At 42.1% G+C, this 17,758-nt stretch overlaps 1 protein-coding gene across 2 annotated transcripts in view; it reads left to right on the top strand.

Annotated features, from left to right (window-relative positions):
* Window positions 1-17,758, top strand: part of ATXN7 (ataxin 7) — a 133,172-nt gene that overhangs the window by 40,114 nt on the left and 75,300 nt on the right. For both annotated transcript variants that reach the window (XM_012637738.1, XM_012637731.1), the window contains 2 exons: window positions 3,835-4,161; window positions 4,403-4,471. In XM_012637738.1, the coding sequence (XP_012493192.1) occupies window positions 3,846-4,161; window positions 4,403-4,471 (385 nt within the window). In that variant the 5' untranslated portion in view covers window positions 3,835-3,845. The remainder of the gene's footprint in view (window positions 1-3,834; window positions 4,162-4,402; window positions 4,472-17,758) is intronic.

The raw sequence follows: 17,758 nt of genomic DNA on the forward strand, positions 1-17,758 counted from the left end.
AGCCCAGTTCTTAAGCCACATACAATCTAATTGGTGGTGACAGCTTTTTCCATAAGAGTATTTTGATGAAATAAATTTTTTCCTCTACTTCTTACTTTTCTCATATCCTCAGCAAAATTACTATCCTGTGTTCACCCTGGTGCCTGCCTAGTAGAGTATCTGGTATGTGGTAGATAATCAGGAACTATTTGATAAATTGAATGCTCATTACTTAAACCTTATAAAACATGTATCACTTAAGTGTGCAAACAGATAGTGAAGTTCCTCAGAGTTATAAGACACCATCAGAAACACACTGGCAGAAGCACTGATTGATATCATACAAGGCGCACTACTATATGGAAATAACTTATGTTAAATGAATATAACTTGTGTTTATATAAGAGGATACTTAGTATTTTTCATTTTAAGCTCATTTTATTTTTCTATTTTTGGGGTGTGGAAGGGGGAATATTTAGGTAAGAGGTCATCAAATTCTTTATTATGGCCTGGTCAGTAAAACTAAGTATTTGGGTTTCTGTTGTACTCTTGTTTGTAAAGTGTTCTTTGTATAAGAAATACTTTTAAATTTGAATATCAGATGCACTTTCTCAGCTTGCAGTTTTGACTTTTGTTGGTGACTCATTCTGACTATTAGGAAACCCAAAACAACTGTGGATATCAGAATCTGCCATTTCTAGAAGGAGCTAGGACTTTTTTATGAGTGAAGAAAGAGTGTGGTTAAATGCGTTGGCTATAGCAAAAAAGAATTGGTTAGGGAGGTGCCGGGAATTGTCTGTCAATCTCATATTCCCACATCCTCTTCAATTTGGTAGTAAATTTCCTAGATAAGGATTGAGCTGAATTGCTCAGTTTGATATGACACTTATCTGTAGTGTTTATTTGTGAGATACATATGACAATGTCTGGCACCTAGTTGGTATTCAATAAGTCAATAATTCCTTCAATAATAGGAATAATTTCTCTTAGTAACTGTTATAATGCTAAGAGGATACTTAGTATTTTTCATTTTAAGCTCTGTTGTATTTTCTTTATTAAACCAATCAAAAACTTTGAAGAAAAAAAAAAGGTAGCAAGTAGGATTTAGGACAGAAGTTGAAGTATTATAAATGGTTAGCTTGATCCCCATTGGCTAGAAGTCATATTAGTAAGTCTTGAAGTATTCATGTATAAAAAGAGAGAAAGCAAGCAATGTCTTGAGGAAGCGGGACAGTACTTCATGTTTGCCATTCTTCCCCCTGTTTTTGTTCTTAATCTGAACTTTCAGGGATCCAAAGGGCTCTACTCAACAAGCAAGCTCCCTTTGTCATCTATTATGGCTGGGAGACCCTAAGCTTTTCTTTTCAATGGCAGCTCCAAATTATGTTAAAATCCAACTTTTTATTTATCTTAAATGTAGAATTTCAAAATTCAGAGTAATTAATAAATTGTGTACTTTAGGGAAAGAGAGAGGTTGGGTGTTAAAATGTGATTATTCTGATTTTGCAGTGCTTCAGAATGAATGAAAAATTGAAAATCTGCACTGAGGACATCTAAGCTATGTTAAGAGTTAAGGAAGGAATCCTATTTTTGTAAAGGGAATTATATGTTTTACCCATGCATTTTTCTCACTGATACTCTTATGTAGGAAGTTAAAGCTTTAGAAATGATTTTTAAAAATTAAATCCTTCCAATCATTTCTAGTTATTTTTATAAGGAAGGAAGCATCCATAGTTTTTACTGTTTAAAAATGTTTTTATCTTTTATTTATTTTTATGTTTTTATATTTTTAGAGACAGTTTTGCTCTGTTGCTCAGGCTGGAATGCAGTGGCACGATCATAGCTCACTGCAGCCTCCAACTCCTGGGCTTAAGGGATCCTCCTCAGCCTCCCGAGCAGCTAGTACTAGAGGCACATGCTGCCATTGCCAGCTAAAATTTTTTTTTTTTTTAGAAATAGGGTCTATGTTCCCTAGACTGGTCTTGAACTCCTGGCCTCAAATGATCCTCCTGTGTTGGCCTCCCAAAATGCTGGGATTACAGGTGTAAGCCACTGAACCTGGCACTTTTTGTACTTGTTTGCATGCAATCCAGGAAAAATTTTACACACTTGTTTCTAACTCCTAAAATAAAAATTCGTGTGTGTGTGTGTGTGTGTACACTTTTAATTTCGAACCCCAAACCTTTTCTCCCAGAGTCCTGTGTTATGTTTGGGTTGCAATAACATTTCTTTATTAATTTTTGTACTTAGTTAAACATATTTGTGTCTCTGCAATTTGGACTTTGTTTCTTGGCCACTTCTGTCACACCAGATGTTTGAGATTAAAAAAAACGTGAATAAACCCGCCGCCTCCTTCTCATCTAGTCAGAGAAGGCACCTGTAAGCAAGCAGCTTTGACACGTTATAGAGAGTGCTGGTATTACTGCAGCGTCAAACACGATGATCAGAACTACTGTTTTTATTTTACCGTCTTTAGCGTATCAGTTCAGCAAAAGCTCTGTGTGTATCTGCATGTATGTGTGTATTGGGGAGGGGTGCTAAGTTTTGTAGGCCAATGCTTGATTTAGTGAACAAAATCCGACCAAAAACAGCATCTTCTGAACATATTTTCTAGGAATTCTGTATATTCTCCTAAGCCCTGGGTTCTCACCCTGCCCCAAAAAAGAACCAATAAAGAGGGAAAGACTAACAACTCAAGTTAAGACTGAATCAGATTTTAAAATGGCAAGATATTATTTTCGGGGTGAGTGAATCACTTCCAGGAGCAATGAAAGGGGAAATACAGAAATTTGAGGTAGTGCCTCCAAAACATGTAAACGGATTAGAGTTCGTCTCAGTCTGTTTCTCTCGCCTGTACTCTCTTTTACACTGATTTCATGGTCCCTTCTTGCTTGCTGGACAAGTAGTTTAAGTCTCCCGGGTGCACCCTGTGACCTTCCAGTTGTGGGTGTGGGGGCATTGCTCGCGCACTAGACTTTGGGCTGACACCTGGTCCGACACCTGGGCGGCATTTCCACGCCTGCCGGTGGTTTCCTACATGCCAGGCGTCCGGTCGGCGGCGGCTTCCCATTCATGCTTTTGACAACTCTACGGCTGCCTGCGAGCCTTGACAGAAATGCCCCTTGCACCATCCCCTCTAGTCCCGGGTCCCGGGCCCGGCCCCAGGTGGGAGGGCTCGACTGGCGACGACACTCGGTGGTGCCCTAGGGCCGATCGTCCGGCTCCTCCATAGGTGGCTGCGTTTCCGACTTCGCCCTGGCTCCACTCCGGGGGCTTGACGTGCAAACTTCGCCCGAGCGAGCCGAGAGGGAGGGACCGGCGAAGGGGAGGAGGCGGCGGGAGGCGCCTCCGCTTAAGGGAGCCGGCCGGGCGCCGCCGCTGGGACGGACGCGCGGACGGAAGGAAGGAGCGGGGCCGCCAGGCCCGGCCCGGGGATGCGAGCGGCCGCAGGGTGGGCAGCCAGAGAACCGAGGGTGCGGCTCGGGCCTCCCCGCCACAGGCTACCGTGGTGGAGCGCGGGGTTGGACCGGGGACTGCTCCTGGCGCCGGCCTCCACGCCGGGTCCTCCCGGCTGAGGCAGGCAGGGGACCCAGCGCCGCGGTGGCGGCCGTCCCCTCCCCCGAGGGGCCGCAAGAGTCGAAAGCGAAAGCAAGCGCGCGCCGCGGACTTTGCACCCGCGGCTGGCGGTGGCCCAGTAGTAGGCGGGATGGGGGCGCGGGGGGGGCGGGCGGCCGGGGGGCGCTGTCAGCTCGCCCCACCCGGTCCGCGGGCCGCGCACGCCGCCGGAACTCCCCGGCGCCTCCTTAAATGCGGCCCCCGCGCGACTCTTTCCCCCCTTTTTTTGTTACATTGTAGGAGCGGAAAGAATGTCGGAGCGGGCCGCGGATGACGTCAGAGGGGAGCCGCGCCGCGCGGCGGCGGCGGCGGGCGGAGCAGCGGCCGCCCGGCAGCAGCAGCAGCAGCAGCAGCAGCAGCAGCAGCCTCCGCAGCCCCAGCGGCAACAGCAGCCCCCGCCGCCGCCGCGGCGCCTACGGCCGGAGGACGGCGGCCCCGGCGCTGCCTCCACCTCGGCCGCCGCAATGGCGACGGTCGGGGAGCGCAGGCCCCTGCCCAGTCCCGAAGCGATGCTGGGACAGTCGTGGAATCTGTGGGTCGAGGCTTCCAAACTTCCTGGGAAGGACGGTGAGTATCCACGCCCTCCTCTTCGCTACGCCCCCAACTTCCCTCTTCCTCTTCCCCGTCTCTTCCCCTCCCCCCGTACCCCTGTCCGGTGACCCGCCCCCTTGGGGGTCAGAGATGCTGTCGTTCGCTGGGTTGCGGAACGCGGAGGTGCTCACACCTACCCCGTGCGTGCGTGAGCGTGCGTCACACTCCTGGCCACTGACCTGCCTCTCCCCTCCTCCTGTGTGTGTATATCTCCTAGGGACGGAATTGGACGAAACTTTCAAGGAGTTTGGGAAAAACCGCGAAGTCACGGGGCTCTGTCGGGAAGGTGAGTCCAGCCCCCCTGATGAAGTTTGTGCGAACCCCTAGGAAGTTTCCTTGCTGCTTCCTCAGGGCCAGGGACTTCAGCCCACCTAACCTACCCCCTCCCCCACCACCACTCGAGGATGCTGCCTGAGATGAGGGAGCGGGGAGGGTAGAGCATTTGGAAAATCTAGTTTGGGGGCTTCCTGTAATGGGAAGCATCAGGAACCCTTCACTTGAGGCCAGGCGAGGTGCAGCATGAACAGCATTGCTTGGTGATGAGCGCTGGAAACCAGCGGGGAGTTTAACCTACATCCCTTTGGATCTGACCCCCTTACGGAGAAACACAAGTGGAGGAAGGAATTTTCAGCTTTGAAGACATTTACACGAATGCTTAGGGAATGATGAAAAGGAAACCTTTCTACCCGAAATTTTCATAGTTAATTTTGAACTTAAAGATGCTTTACCTGTGCAGCCTTATTTCTGTGGGATTTAAGATACAAGTTTAGGATGCTACAAAAGGATCGTCACAACTGAGGAGTGCAGTTCGTCAGATTTTTTTGTGAGCTGCCAACCTGGCGATGGGGGTGGGGGTGGGGGGAAAGCCAGAATTTTATATGGTGAGCCTTTACTGCCCAGAGCTTGTGAAATCAGAGTCTTCATTATTGGTTAGTTTTAAGCTGTTTGGTAAAAGGATGCTTTGGGCAAATATCTGTAGCTAAAGGTGTGCTTACAAATGAAAGTCAGGCCAAGTATCTGGAAACTGTTAGACTTTTCCTTGAGATATTCTTTTTCTTTGAAGAGTCAGCCTTTGCTATCTAATGCCTGCAACAGGTCTGGACACACTCTAGTCAGGACTTTTCAAGTTCAATGAACTTAGGCTCTTTTTCAAGTTATTCTTTCAGTGGTAGTAAGGACAAGACTTTGAGTGAGGTTTGATACCCAAAATACTGAGTTTATTATTCCCCGATACAATTTTATTTCTCACCTGTAGCCATTTATTTTGGCACAAGTTTTTGTCCAGGACCCAAGAATAGGTAGAATGTTGGCAACTGGAACATTTTTAAGTCCAGAACTGGCCCATTGTTACTGTCTCCACATATCTTGTTTTTCACACCTGCCTTTTCTTCACTTACTCTCTCTTAGTTTTTTGAATGGGCCATTTGTTGGCCTCTTGGCACTGTGAGGAAGTACTCACAGTAATACCAGTGGTAGCTCTATGAGAGCTTCCAATTGGAACAGATTATAGAGCAAATTGGTTGATTTTTAAAATGAGAATTGCTGTTTGAGTGCAAAGGAAAGAGAGGGAAAGCACAGGACTTGTTGGCGATGTTGCAATAGAAAAAATCAGTTGTTAGTCCGGTTTTAGCGTTGAGTTGGCAGCCTGCCTCAGCTTAAAAAATTAAAATCACTAGGTGGCAACTCTCATAGGAAGCAGTTGGAGTAGGGCTTTAGAAGACCTGACCCACTCTTATTCTTACTTTTCATTCTCTGGGTGTGTATGCATTTCCCATAAAGGGCTTCTAAATCTGTGTGAAAACAGAATGCTAATTATTGGTGACTCTGCTGTAAAGGATAAGTAAATGTATTAGTGTTTCACTGAGTGCCTTGTTCTGGACTGAGACCCAACCAAATTCAGTGGACTGGACTCAGTTTTGTGTTCTTTTTTGTTGGGATATATTCTTCAGGTTTTCCATGAAGATCTAATACCTCTTAACTATCTCCCTGAGGCCCAAAGTGGTCATGGATCTGGTTGCTTGTGCTTCTGACCTATCAAATTATTAGTGTTCATTAGAGGTGACTTTGTTTTTTTTAAGCTGCTCTAACCGTTTAGAGGATGCTACAGCTGCCAGTCATCTGCAACTCGTGCTTGTCTGTTTGAGTACAGACTGAAGTTTTAAATTCAGTCAGCTCTTTATTTGTTTGTGACTTTGTGGATTTTCTGGGGCAATTTTAAAAGCTTGAGGACTTTCAGCACTCATGCAGTGGACCTTTATGTTCTCCTAACAGCGCATGTCAGGATGCTTCAGAAATGAAAATACATGTAATATTATCAAAATCTGTTAGACCATTATTCATTGTATTTGGTTAAGATTATATACTACCAAGAAAAGACGTTTTGGAGTGAAATTTTTACTGATTCCTCTTGTCAAAGAGATTAAATTGAGAAGAAATATGTAGATAAATTGATTATATGAGTGAAGCACTGAATGTCAGAAACTCCTCATCTTGGAAGATCTCTAGGAATATGCACCTGACTTGAATTCTCCTGTTTGCAGTTGTGTTCCTAGGGGTTAGGAAACCTAGATATGAGAGAAAGCTGTTTAACCTTGCATTAGTTAGAGAACGTCTATCTCAATATACTTTCCCTCTTTGGAAGAGCAGATGATAATTCTGCCTACTTTCTAAGGTTATTGTAGGGGTTGAAATTAAATTAGATAACATGTGTAAAATGACTCAGTACACACTAATTCCTTTCCACCCTTTCAACTGCTGATTATGTTATTCCTGACTTCTTAATTTGATATTTCTAGGTCAGGGTTTTTTTTAACCTGTAACCTTTGAAGAGGCTGCAGGGGGTCATAGCTCCCCTGAAATTACATGCAAAATAATTTTATATGTCCATTTTCTAGAGCAAATGTCCACAGCTTCTCTTGGATTCTCAAAAGGATCATTTATTTACACATCCCTACCACCAAATTTCAAAATTGCTAAGCTAGACTCTCCTTTTTTTTTTCTTTCCTTTCTTTTTTCTCTTGTCATTTACTTTGGCCACGTCCTTCATGGCAAGACTGCCCATGGGTTAATGCTGTGGAAGAAGGTTGGAATTATTGATTTAGGTGGTAGGGAGATTATTTGTAGTTTAGCTAACATATCATCCCTCTTCTTCCTTTTAGCACAGATGGGAAAATGTTGGGATAAAATTTCGGTTATCTTTCAGAGGTCAGCTTATTTTTCATTTGCATTCTCATATTTTTATTGCCTTTTTTCCTTGTAATTTATAATATTAGCTAATAGCGTAATTGATTTTGGTGGAAAGAGATCGATAATACATTTTGACTTTTTTGAAATGACTTAACTCAAAAGACAAATTGCCTTTTTTTCCCAAGGTGATTTCACAAATTCTGGATTTGTGAAATTTAACAAAATTATGTTTAGATTGAATTAATTGGTATGAATAACTGATTAGGGTTTCTGAACATATAGGGATCCTTAAAAAATGAAAATATTAAATGCCTTAATTTTACAGCAGATTTTAAAATATATATGGTGTCATTGTGGGAGTCAACAGTGGAATTGAAAAAATGACATTTTTGGGGGGGAAGCTATCCATAACTTCTCTAAGTCCACTTGTTGTATGGTATCAAAATATCCTATACTTTTCCTTCCTCCACTCTACCTGTTACTATTTGAAAGTATGCAATATGTGATGGTCCTTCTTTAGAGTATAAGTTCCCTGAGGATAGGGCCATTGTTGACCAAAGCATATTCAGCTCCTGCACACTTTTGTGCTCAGTAAATGTTTGTCCCCAGAAAGAATCAATTAGGCTAGGGTTGAACTGAGTCACACTCTAGGGTGAATGGTTCAAAAGACCAATTTTCCCTTCTATTGTGACTCTAAAAAAGAAGGTACCTATTCTGTTTGTGTGTGTATGTGAAGGAGTGCTTTGTAGCCTTAGGAGATGCCAGAGGCTGTCTTTCAGCACTTCCTGTTGCTCTGTCCTGTGTTTAGTGATCCATTTATATGTTCCAGAAAGGGTGCAGACAGTACACCACCTCTCTTATCTCTGATATTTAGGCAAGGGAGTACACTAGCAACCCAGGGTGATACCCATACTTGATGACAGGTGATTTCCCTGTCATAACAGGGACATAATTGAGCCTGGGGCAAGATGGAATAGTGGTTGGTTGGCACCTACAGGCAACTAGGTTTACAAAAAAAAAAAGGCAGACTAGGGATGTGAATAGCCTCAGTCAATGCAGACTGAGTCAACACAACAATATCACCTTTTTTCTTTCCTAGAGGGAAAAATGGTTCATAGTTAGTTAACAGAAATCAAATAGGTGTTTGTGTTAAGTATTCTGCTGTTAAAGGTACTACATTGTAGGCATAAAACCCTCTCCCTGAGGTAGAGAGCATTTCTCTCTGTTTTTCTCTATGGTTTCTCTTATCTGTTTTTCTCCCCAAGTTTTGAAACATACAAAAGTAGAGAAAATATTTTAATGAGTCTCCTTGTATCCATCACACAGCTTCAACAACTAGTGAGTCATAGCCCAATCTTGCTTCATCTCTGTTCTGCTCCCCACAGTGAATTATTTCGAAGAATGTCCCAGACATCATATCATTTCTTTTGGTGTTCTTTTTTCTGCTTGCATGGACTTCAACTTTCCTGTAAAGTGGAGCCTTTATGTGTACTGCACCTTTCTTTTGAGGCAAGCCAGGCTACCATTTCTGATCCTCTCTGTGAGTATATAAGGGTTCTGCAGGTGGCAGTGCTTGCGGTCTGCTTTCATCTTGAGTGGAGATCTAAACCAAGCCTCAGAGAGGAATCAGAGAGATCTAAGTTCCCTGCCTCAGAATCACCTGGGTACTTATTGAACATTAGTGCACATTTAAGTAGCACTCAGGCAATTTATTTGCAGCTCACCCTCACCTGAGAAACACTTCCGTAGATGAGCATCAGTGCTGCTGTGATGATGGGCAGTGTCCTTGCTGACAGCTCCTGTGTGTGACTCCCTGCTTGTAAGATCTGTGCTAACCCATAGGTGAAGGAGCACCTGGAGACCCAGACACATACTCCTATAGAAGGGATTCTTTTCCCCATTGTGGCACCTTAGATATTCTAATCAAACTACAACCTCTGGGCCAAATTCTGCCCGAATGATTGCTGAATGGTTGAAATAAAAACTCAAAAGGGGACGATTTCGTGACTCATGAAAATTACATGAAATTTAAATGTCAGTGTCCATAAATAAAGTTTTATTGGAACCTAGCCACAGACATTCATTTACTTGTCTATGACTGCTTGCTGTATATAATGAACAGCAGAGTCGAATAAGTACGACAGAGAGGATATGGTCCACCAAGCCCAACGTATTTACTGTCAGGCCCTTTACAGGAAAAGTTTGCTGACCAGTGTTCTGATGATTTCCTCGGTTGATAAAAGGAAACTCATTCTGTACGGTGTGATTCTAGTACTCCTTTTTTTATTCTTTTTTTCTTTTACCAATTTCCTAAGAACTGGAATCTAGTACTCCTTGAACTTTCTATTTTGAAGGGGAGACACTTCCAAATAATACAATTCATTACTCTTAAACCAAGAGTTTATTCAATATTGAAGTATCTTGAGCTAAAAGGAAATATATAGAGATAGAAATGGTTTCATGTAAGGTTTCTTCGTCTGCTCTTGTCAGTTGCTGCCACTTTTTTCATGGTGTACACCTGCTTTAGGGCAGTTCATATACAGAGCATTAACAGAGCAGTTACTGCCCCAGCTTGCAAGAGCCGTGCACCATGAGAATGGTGCTTGGGTTTTATTAAGCCCCTGTATATAGTAGGTAAACAGGAGAATGAGTCCAGAACATTTATGGGATTTTCATTCAAATTTTTTAGAATCTCTGCCCTTGAGCTGGCTTAGAGAAGCCAAAGCCTTATTGGAGGTCATGGAAATTGTAGGAGGGATTCATCAGGAAACAAATCTGCATTTTGATTGAAGAAGGAGGCAGACAGTGTCCTTTAGATACCATTACAATTTTATGTTTTCTGGAAAGTGCAACGCCTGACACAATTCATGCTGCATTTATGAACTCTTCAAGGCTTCACAGTTTGTGGAAACTATGCAAATATTACCTACAGTAGGATGGAGTTCCCAAGCTATATCCCACTTACAGTTTTGGTTATTCTTATAAACTGTAATCTAAGGAGGGAAGTATGAGGAATTTACACATGATACGGAGCACGACCTACCTGTGATGTAGTCTCATTTCTTCTTTATAATGGCGTCCTTGTGTCCTGATATTTGCATCTCCGAATGTATATGTGGACAGCTCAAGTTTGGTGGGTACTTTTACTTTGTCCCAGCATGTACTTTATGTAATCTTCACAGCAGTGCTGTGATCTAGGTATCACCATTATCTCCATTTTACAAATGAGAAAACTAAGGCTCAGAAAAGTGAAGTAAGTCACCAAGATCACAAAACATATAAGAGGCCCCATAACCCAGATCTGTCTTGACTCCTCAGCTCACATTTTTAACCAGTCTGCTTGCTTAGCCCATCCAGAATGCATACTTATTTTTCGTGAGCTTGAGTAGGTTACCCTAACCTTTGTTTTCCTTATCCTTGGCTGGAAATACTTGACCTTTACCAAAAAAAAAAATTTAAAGATGTCAGAGCCTTTTTCTTGCTGTGCCTTACAGCAGTCTGTGTGTTGTATTTAGCTGTTCTTTTAGAAAATCTTTTCTTTGAGGGGGAGGGGAAGTGTGTGCGGTTTGCATTAGAAGTAATTGGCTTTTAAAAAAAAGATTAAATGAAAGCTAAGGTTGCAGCAGATAGCAAACACAATCATCTGGGATTTGTGCCATTAAAAAAAAAATCCTTTAAAAAGGGAGAAGTAAAATTTCACTATTTAAATAGCATTTCAGTGCAAGATTGCTTTTAATCACATTGATATTCAAAGTTTATGGCAGTAATAAATGTGCCCCTCTGATTATTAAAGTATTTTTTGATTGAAGTTCTAAGGAGAAAAAGAAGCCTGTTAGTAGACTTAACAGTTGGAGTTACTGTACTTTTGAGAGAAAGGCAGAGGGTTACATTTATATTCATCTTGTACAGCAGGGATTATTATAAATGAGCAAAAGAAGAATGGTTTTTGCATTTCAGCCACTCATAACATAAAACTAGATTAAGTATTCTTGTTCCTCTTTGTAATAAAGACCCTACTAACATGAAATGCCTTTTCTCTCATATGTAAGCATATGGCAGGGAAAAAGTAATAGTTCATTATCAATTAGATTCATAATCTTAAAACAAGAACTATTCCCCTCCTACATTATACAGATGTTTTCTATAATCCTGAACTCCACTAATGTAATAGAAAAAAGAATAATAATGCTTTTAACCAGTGGTCTCCAGGCTTTATATTTCCATCCAGAAAGTTCCAGAAATAATTTGAGGACCCCAGACATAGGGTTGCTAGCATTTCACATACATTCTCACCATCATAAAGTATGAGAGCCACAGTTTTGGAATAAAGGACAGATCTTTAAATTTGAAAAGGTTTAGCTTTAGGAAAGACTTACTGCATTATTTTTATTTTTCTCATTTTGTTGTGGACTTCTCAGAGATCTGTCTATTTTGGTGTTTGAGAACCACAGCTTTAAATAATTGTTTTCAAAAGCGTGTTCTAGGGAACCTTGTTTCTGTGTGTTACTAGTAGGCGTTACGCAGAAGGGAGGTTCCATATAGTAAGTTTGAAAGTCATCTTTACACAGAGGCAGTATTGGGAACTCCAGTTGTAGAGTTAAACCTGGTTCAAATCTCAGCTCTGGTAGGTGAGTGATTTGAAGAAAATTACATAGGTTCACCGATCCTCAGTTAATTTTTATGTTAAATGGGAATATAATGATAGTACCTCATAGTGGCTGAAAGGATTAAATGATATAATGCAGATTATCGGTAATCAAAGCATAGTATTATAAGCATGTCTCTAATCCAGTGATCCACCAGGACTATCAAGGGAGCAGCAGAAGGTGAAATGCTAGTTTTCCTTTAGCAGGCAAGGTGGAGAGAGAAAACCTCAGCATGCCCGGGATGACAGAGTGTAGCAATTGAACCCTAGTTTCAAGCTTTCTTGGACTCTAGTAAGAATGAGAAGTGGGAGGTGACATTTTTTATTTCTTTCTTTAGCCATCTCTTTTGACTTACAGAGAGAAGTACAATGTGGGTATTTACTTTGTACAGTTACATTTGCTCCTCTTTTGGAAGTCTGTAGTTTGTGCTTCTTTATGCCACTTCTTGTAATGTTTTTTAAACCCCTTTTTCTGGGTAAGAAAGGCTAAATTATAGGCAACAGAATAACGTCATCCTCACTAAGTTGGGAAATGGATCAGAGGGAAAAATGAGGGTACTACTTACGTGATTTTTGTGTGCATGGTGATAGTCATGGGGAGTTTTCTGCCTGATGAATTGAAAATTGCCTTTTCAATTCTTGGAAATTTCCATTTTAACTTAAGTAGTTCTCCATTTAAGTTACCTTGTTGTCTTTGGAAACCATGTAGAAAGATTTGTTTTAGTGGAAAAAAAAATTTATCATAATTATGGAAGTTAATACATGCTCATAGTTGAGATTTTACTAATAATGGAAATATGGAACACAGAAGCCATCATTCTCTGTAATCTCACTTTGGGCCAAGTTTAAATCTTCAATTACAGGGTTAGGGCGATTCATACTTGATCAAGGACACCCATGTAACTACATTGGACATTTATTGGCAGGCAAGACTCAAACTTGCCAGCCTGGTCATTTCACTTCCTGACCAGGTCCAGACCCCATCCTGTCCTTTGGCAGGCCTCAGGATATTTTGTCCAATGTGATTACTGCCTTGAGAATCCTCTGGCTGTTTCGCCTTAATTTTGTTCATTTAACATTTATCCCACAAACATTTGACAAGCACAGTCTCTGAGCCTCATAGGGGGCTAGAGTCTGAGAATACAACTGCAAATGAGGTGAGAAGGCACAGTCCTGACTCCAAATTCAGGCAATTGGTTACCAAATATTTAAGTGCCAGGTTTTCTGATGGATATTGGGGATAGAGTAACACAAGTCACATGGAGCTCCTGCCCTCCAGGAAAAATGAGACATAATAAACACACGAACATTTCCAAGGACTGTTGAGTGCTGTAAAGGCAATAAAGTAGTTAGGGGTAGGGGAATTCTAGCTAACAGGATCCAGGAAGACTTCTGAGGATTTAAAAGCTGAGATCAGAATGATAAGAAAGAAGCAGCCACCAGATCATCTGCAAAGGGGTCTCTGAGAGTGGGGTGGGGAAGAATGGAGGGAAATAAGGCCAACAAGGTCTGATAACAGAGGCCAACGTGAGGTATTTGGGTTTACTATAAGTGTAATGAAAGCTTCTGGGGGTGTCGGGGGTGGTAGCTTTAGCAAGGGAATGACCTGATCTAATTCCGTCATGTAATGATCGCTGACTGTTATATGGTAGGTGGATTGTGGGGGTGGAGAAACTGGCAGACCAGGTGAGAGGCGATAGTGGCTTAGACTTTGCTAATGGCAGTGGCCATGCAAAGAGGTTATTTGGTTCAGGGTATGTTTGGAGGTGGAGTTTACATGATTTAGTGAAGAACTGGATGTAGGTGAAGGAGAAAGTTAAGAATTGGCATTTGTGGCTTGAGCAATTGAATGGTACTATTTAACGAGCTGAGGGATGTGGGGGATATGGAGGACTCAGGGTCAGGAGCTCTGTTTTTAGCCCCACTGAATTTGATGCACTTACTGGGCATTCATGTGCAGCTGTTGTGTCGACAATTGAATGTACAATCGTGATGGAGCAGCCTGGGCTGGAGAAACTGGGTCAGTCTGCATCGTCAAGGTACTGAGGATCTGGAAAGCTATGGGACTAGGTTTGTTTCCTAAGATGTGAGCGTCAGTAAGGAATTGGTTAGGGCCAAGGGCTGAGCCTTAGTTTGCTCCACATTGAGGAGGTGGGTGGGTGAGGAGGAATCTCCAGTAAGCTGGGAAGGAATCCAGATGAGTGTGGTGGTATAGAACCCGAGAGGAGAGAAGAAAATGATTTTAGTGGAGAGTGGTGGCCTGTGTCAGATGCTGCTGTGAAGTAGAGTAAGGCCAGGTCAGGGATTTGATCTCTGGCTTTGGCAGTGTAGAGGTCATTAATGACCTTAATCAGGAAAGTTGGGGAGGCAGAGGCCTGGTTGTAGGGGGCTGTAATAACCTGAAATGGAGAAGGCAAGTATGGACAGCTCTTTAAAGGGTTTTGCTTTGAAAGGGAATAGAGAAATGAGGATGGGGATGTGGTATAAAGGTCTAAGGGAATGAAGGGAGGGTTTATTTTATTTTATTTGGATAGTATTAGGGCATGTTTGTCTGCCACTGGGAATGATCCAGGAGTGATGAGAGATAATTGGTCATGTGAAAAAATGAATAAGCATAGAAAGATACCTTGAGTTAGTAAAAGGGATGAGTCTCAGAGCCCACATGAACAGGTTAGTTTTGGTTAGCATCAGAGACTTTCTTTCACTGTAATGACAGGAAAAGCATGTGGATTTAGTTGTAGGTAGGGATGTAGAATTGTGGGATAAGATGATTAGTTTTTCCTGTCCTTTCTGTGGAGGAAGAGGGAAGTTGAGAGGTTATCTGTTAAGAAAGGGTAGGAGGAGAATTTTGTCTATCTTTTTTTAAGTATCTAGCTATGGAGATAGCCAAGTAAACAGGCAGTTCTGCATCCTTTAGAAGCTTCCCAGTACACTTAGAAGGAAATCCAAACTCCCTAGCAAGGCCTGTGAGGCTCTGGATTGTGGGGATCTCAACTTGAGCTGGAATGCTGTCAGAGCACTGGGGTAGGGAAGCAGGGGTTGGGTAAGGAAGACTTCCTAGAGGTGAAGGGGAGGGATGGAGAGTTAAGCATTCCAGTGTGGAAGCAGCTTCTTGGTTTGGGGCACCTTTCTGTGGGAGTCTGGAACTTGTTGCAGCCCTGGGAAGTGAGTAGTGGAGGGCAGGAGGTGGGGGTGGATGTGTTTGAAAGATCACCATGGTAGCAGTGTAGAAACTGAATTGGTGGTGGCTATAGTAGAAGTTAGAAGCCGGTTGGGCACGTTGTCTACCTCCTTAATGTGAAATCTCTGAGTTTCTAGGTAATGATAAATGGAGGAAGTGAGGATCGTATCTGTCCTGGTAAAACCCTTTAATGGTTTCTGTTTGTTCATTCAGCATAGGCTTTTTGCGCATCTACTTTGCTCTGGATAGTCTAGTTTTCAGAAAAATAGCAGCAAATAGAGCTGCCCTCCTAGAGCTTCTATTTCAGTGGAGGAGATAGGCAACAATTTTAAAAAAAGTGAAAAATATATGTGGTAGGTGGTGATGAGTGTTCTGGAGAAAGATAAAATATGGGAAGTGCAATTTAAGATAGAGTGAGAAGGCATTTTCTGAGCCATGACTTGAAGGTGTAAGGTCATAAACCATGTGGATATTGTGGACGAGCTTCACAGAGAAGGAATAACAAATCGGAAAGCACTAGTGGGAGAGGACCTGGTGCGTTCGAAGAAGAGCAGGGGGCCAGAGTGGTTGCAGAGGCAGGTGTTAGGGGAGTATAATAGGAAAGGTCAGATGCTGAAGTTTAGGAATAAGTCGGGGAGGCAGATCACATGGGGCCTTGTAGCCCATTGAAAACTCAGATCATTTACTGTGTTCCACAGGCTCTGCATGGGCTACCCTGCCAAGCTTTCCAACATTGTCACCTTCCATTCTCTACTATGCCTCACGCGCGGTGGCTTCCTTCTGGTTCCTCTATCACTGGGCTCTTTCCTGCTTCTGAACCCTTGCATATGCTGTTCCCTTTGACGGGGCTACTACTGCTGCTGCTGCCCCACCTCTGCCCTGCTGGTTTCTTCCTTTCTTTAGGTTAGGTGTCATCTTCTTAACGAAGTCCTCCACATCACTCTGTAATATTGCTTTATAGCCATTACCAAAAGTTGTCCATTACTGTCTGGTGTCAATGTAAAGCAAGCTGTCACTCTTGCTAAAATGTGTTGTTATTGTCAGATTTGGGGTATAAATGCTAGGTAGAAGGAATTTTTGTGACAAATTTTTGCATAGGTCTTGGCTAAATTCACAAAATTGGCCTGGAGAGGGAAAAGAGTATAGACCACCTAATAATAATATTCTTATTGAAGGAGGGAGGTAGTATTCGATAACATACCATTTCCTTGCTGGTTATAGACTGTGATAGGGCATTGTCCCTCTTTGGGTTTCCAATGTTCTAGCACCATTTTTCTGGTTGAATAACAATATGCTGTGAAGAGAGAAATGGTTTTGGTTTTAGAATAACTGGTTATATACAAATAAATGACAGTGTGCCTGAATCCCTCTGTTACATCACTAGGGTTTTCTTTCACGAGATAAACTCTGTGCTTTTTTGCAGCCTCTGAATAGGATATTTATTTTCTCTCTTCCCTTTATTCATGTTTCAAGGCCTTTTTCTCTCTACTCTGATGAACTACTGTACTGGAGACAGACTCAGAGTCTACTGTAGATTTTATGTGCCACACTTGCTATTCCTCTTATCTTCTTTAGCCCATGTCTGATGAGCTTCTTATTGTTAACTGGCAGCTGCAATGGCTATTTCTTCAAAAGATCTTGTTGTTTGGTAAATGTTTTCTTAAAAGCTGGTGGCTGTTGGGGGGAGGGGGGGCAAGGGCAACATACGTAACCTAAACATCTATGCCCCCATAATATGCTGAAATAAAAAAAAAAAAAAGCTGGTGGCTGTTGCTGAAAATAATCTGTGTTATGTGAGTTTATAACCTATTCATGAATCAATTCTTCTTATTGTAGTGATAGTTATGCCAGGGTAACAAATAAAACAATTCATTTTTTTATTCATCAAGTGCCGGGTAACTCTTTGTAGAAGTTTCACAAAGATCCTCTTTTTTTCCTCGCTAGTAATTCTGAAATAAAAACAGCTCCTTAAGTATAGCGTTTAGATAGATGGCATTTAAGAATTATGAAAACATGACAAATCCTGATAGCTGTATGGTTTGCATACTCATTTTATTCGAGTGGGAAAATGCTTTTAGAAAGTAATTGATAACTTGAAAAATTAAGCTTCTTAGTCAATACCTGGTAGCAAGTAATAGTCGTAATAATAGCTGTCATTATTTGAGCACTTACTATGTGTTAGGCATGGAACAAAGAGCTTTTGCATTGATTGCCTCACTTAATCCTTACAACAGTACTGTAAAGCAGGTATTTATCCTTATTTCAAAGAGAAAACTGAGGCTCGGAGGGGGGGTAAACTTGCCCCAAATCACATAGTTTATAAGTGGCAAAGTTGCGATTCCTAGTCTAGCTGACCCCAAAGACATACAGTTGCCTGAATTGTCAATTAAGCAGTGGCTGATTTCTCCGTGTTGAAGCTGCCATTTATGAGGGACATCTGGAATAGGCTTTAATTTATTGGTAAATGAGTAAAGTATCAAGCACACTCCAGAGAGCAGTTTAAAATCAAAGAAGTTGCTTGGTTAATAATGCTTTAGGGAATAGCAGCAGTAGTGAATTTC

This window comes from Propithecus coquereli, unplaced genomic scaffold (genome assembly GCF_000956105.1).
Source record: "Propithecus coquereli isolate 6110/MARCELLA unplaced genomic scaffold, Pcoq_1.0 Scaffold1, whole genome shotgun sequence".
Classification (NCBI taxonomy): domain Eukaryota; kingdom Metazoa; phylum Chordata; class Mammalia; order Primates; family Indriidae; genus Propithecus; species Propithecus coquereli.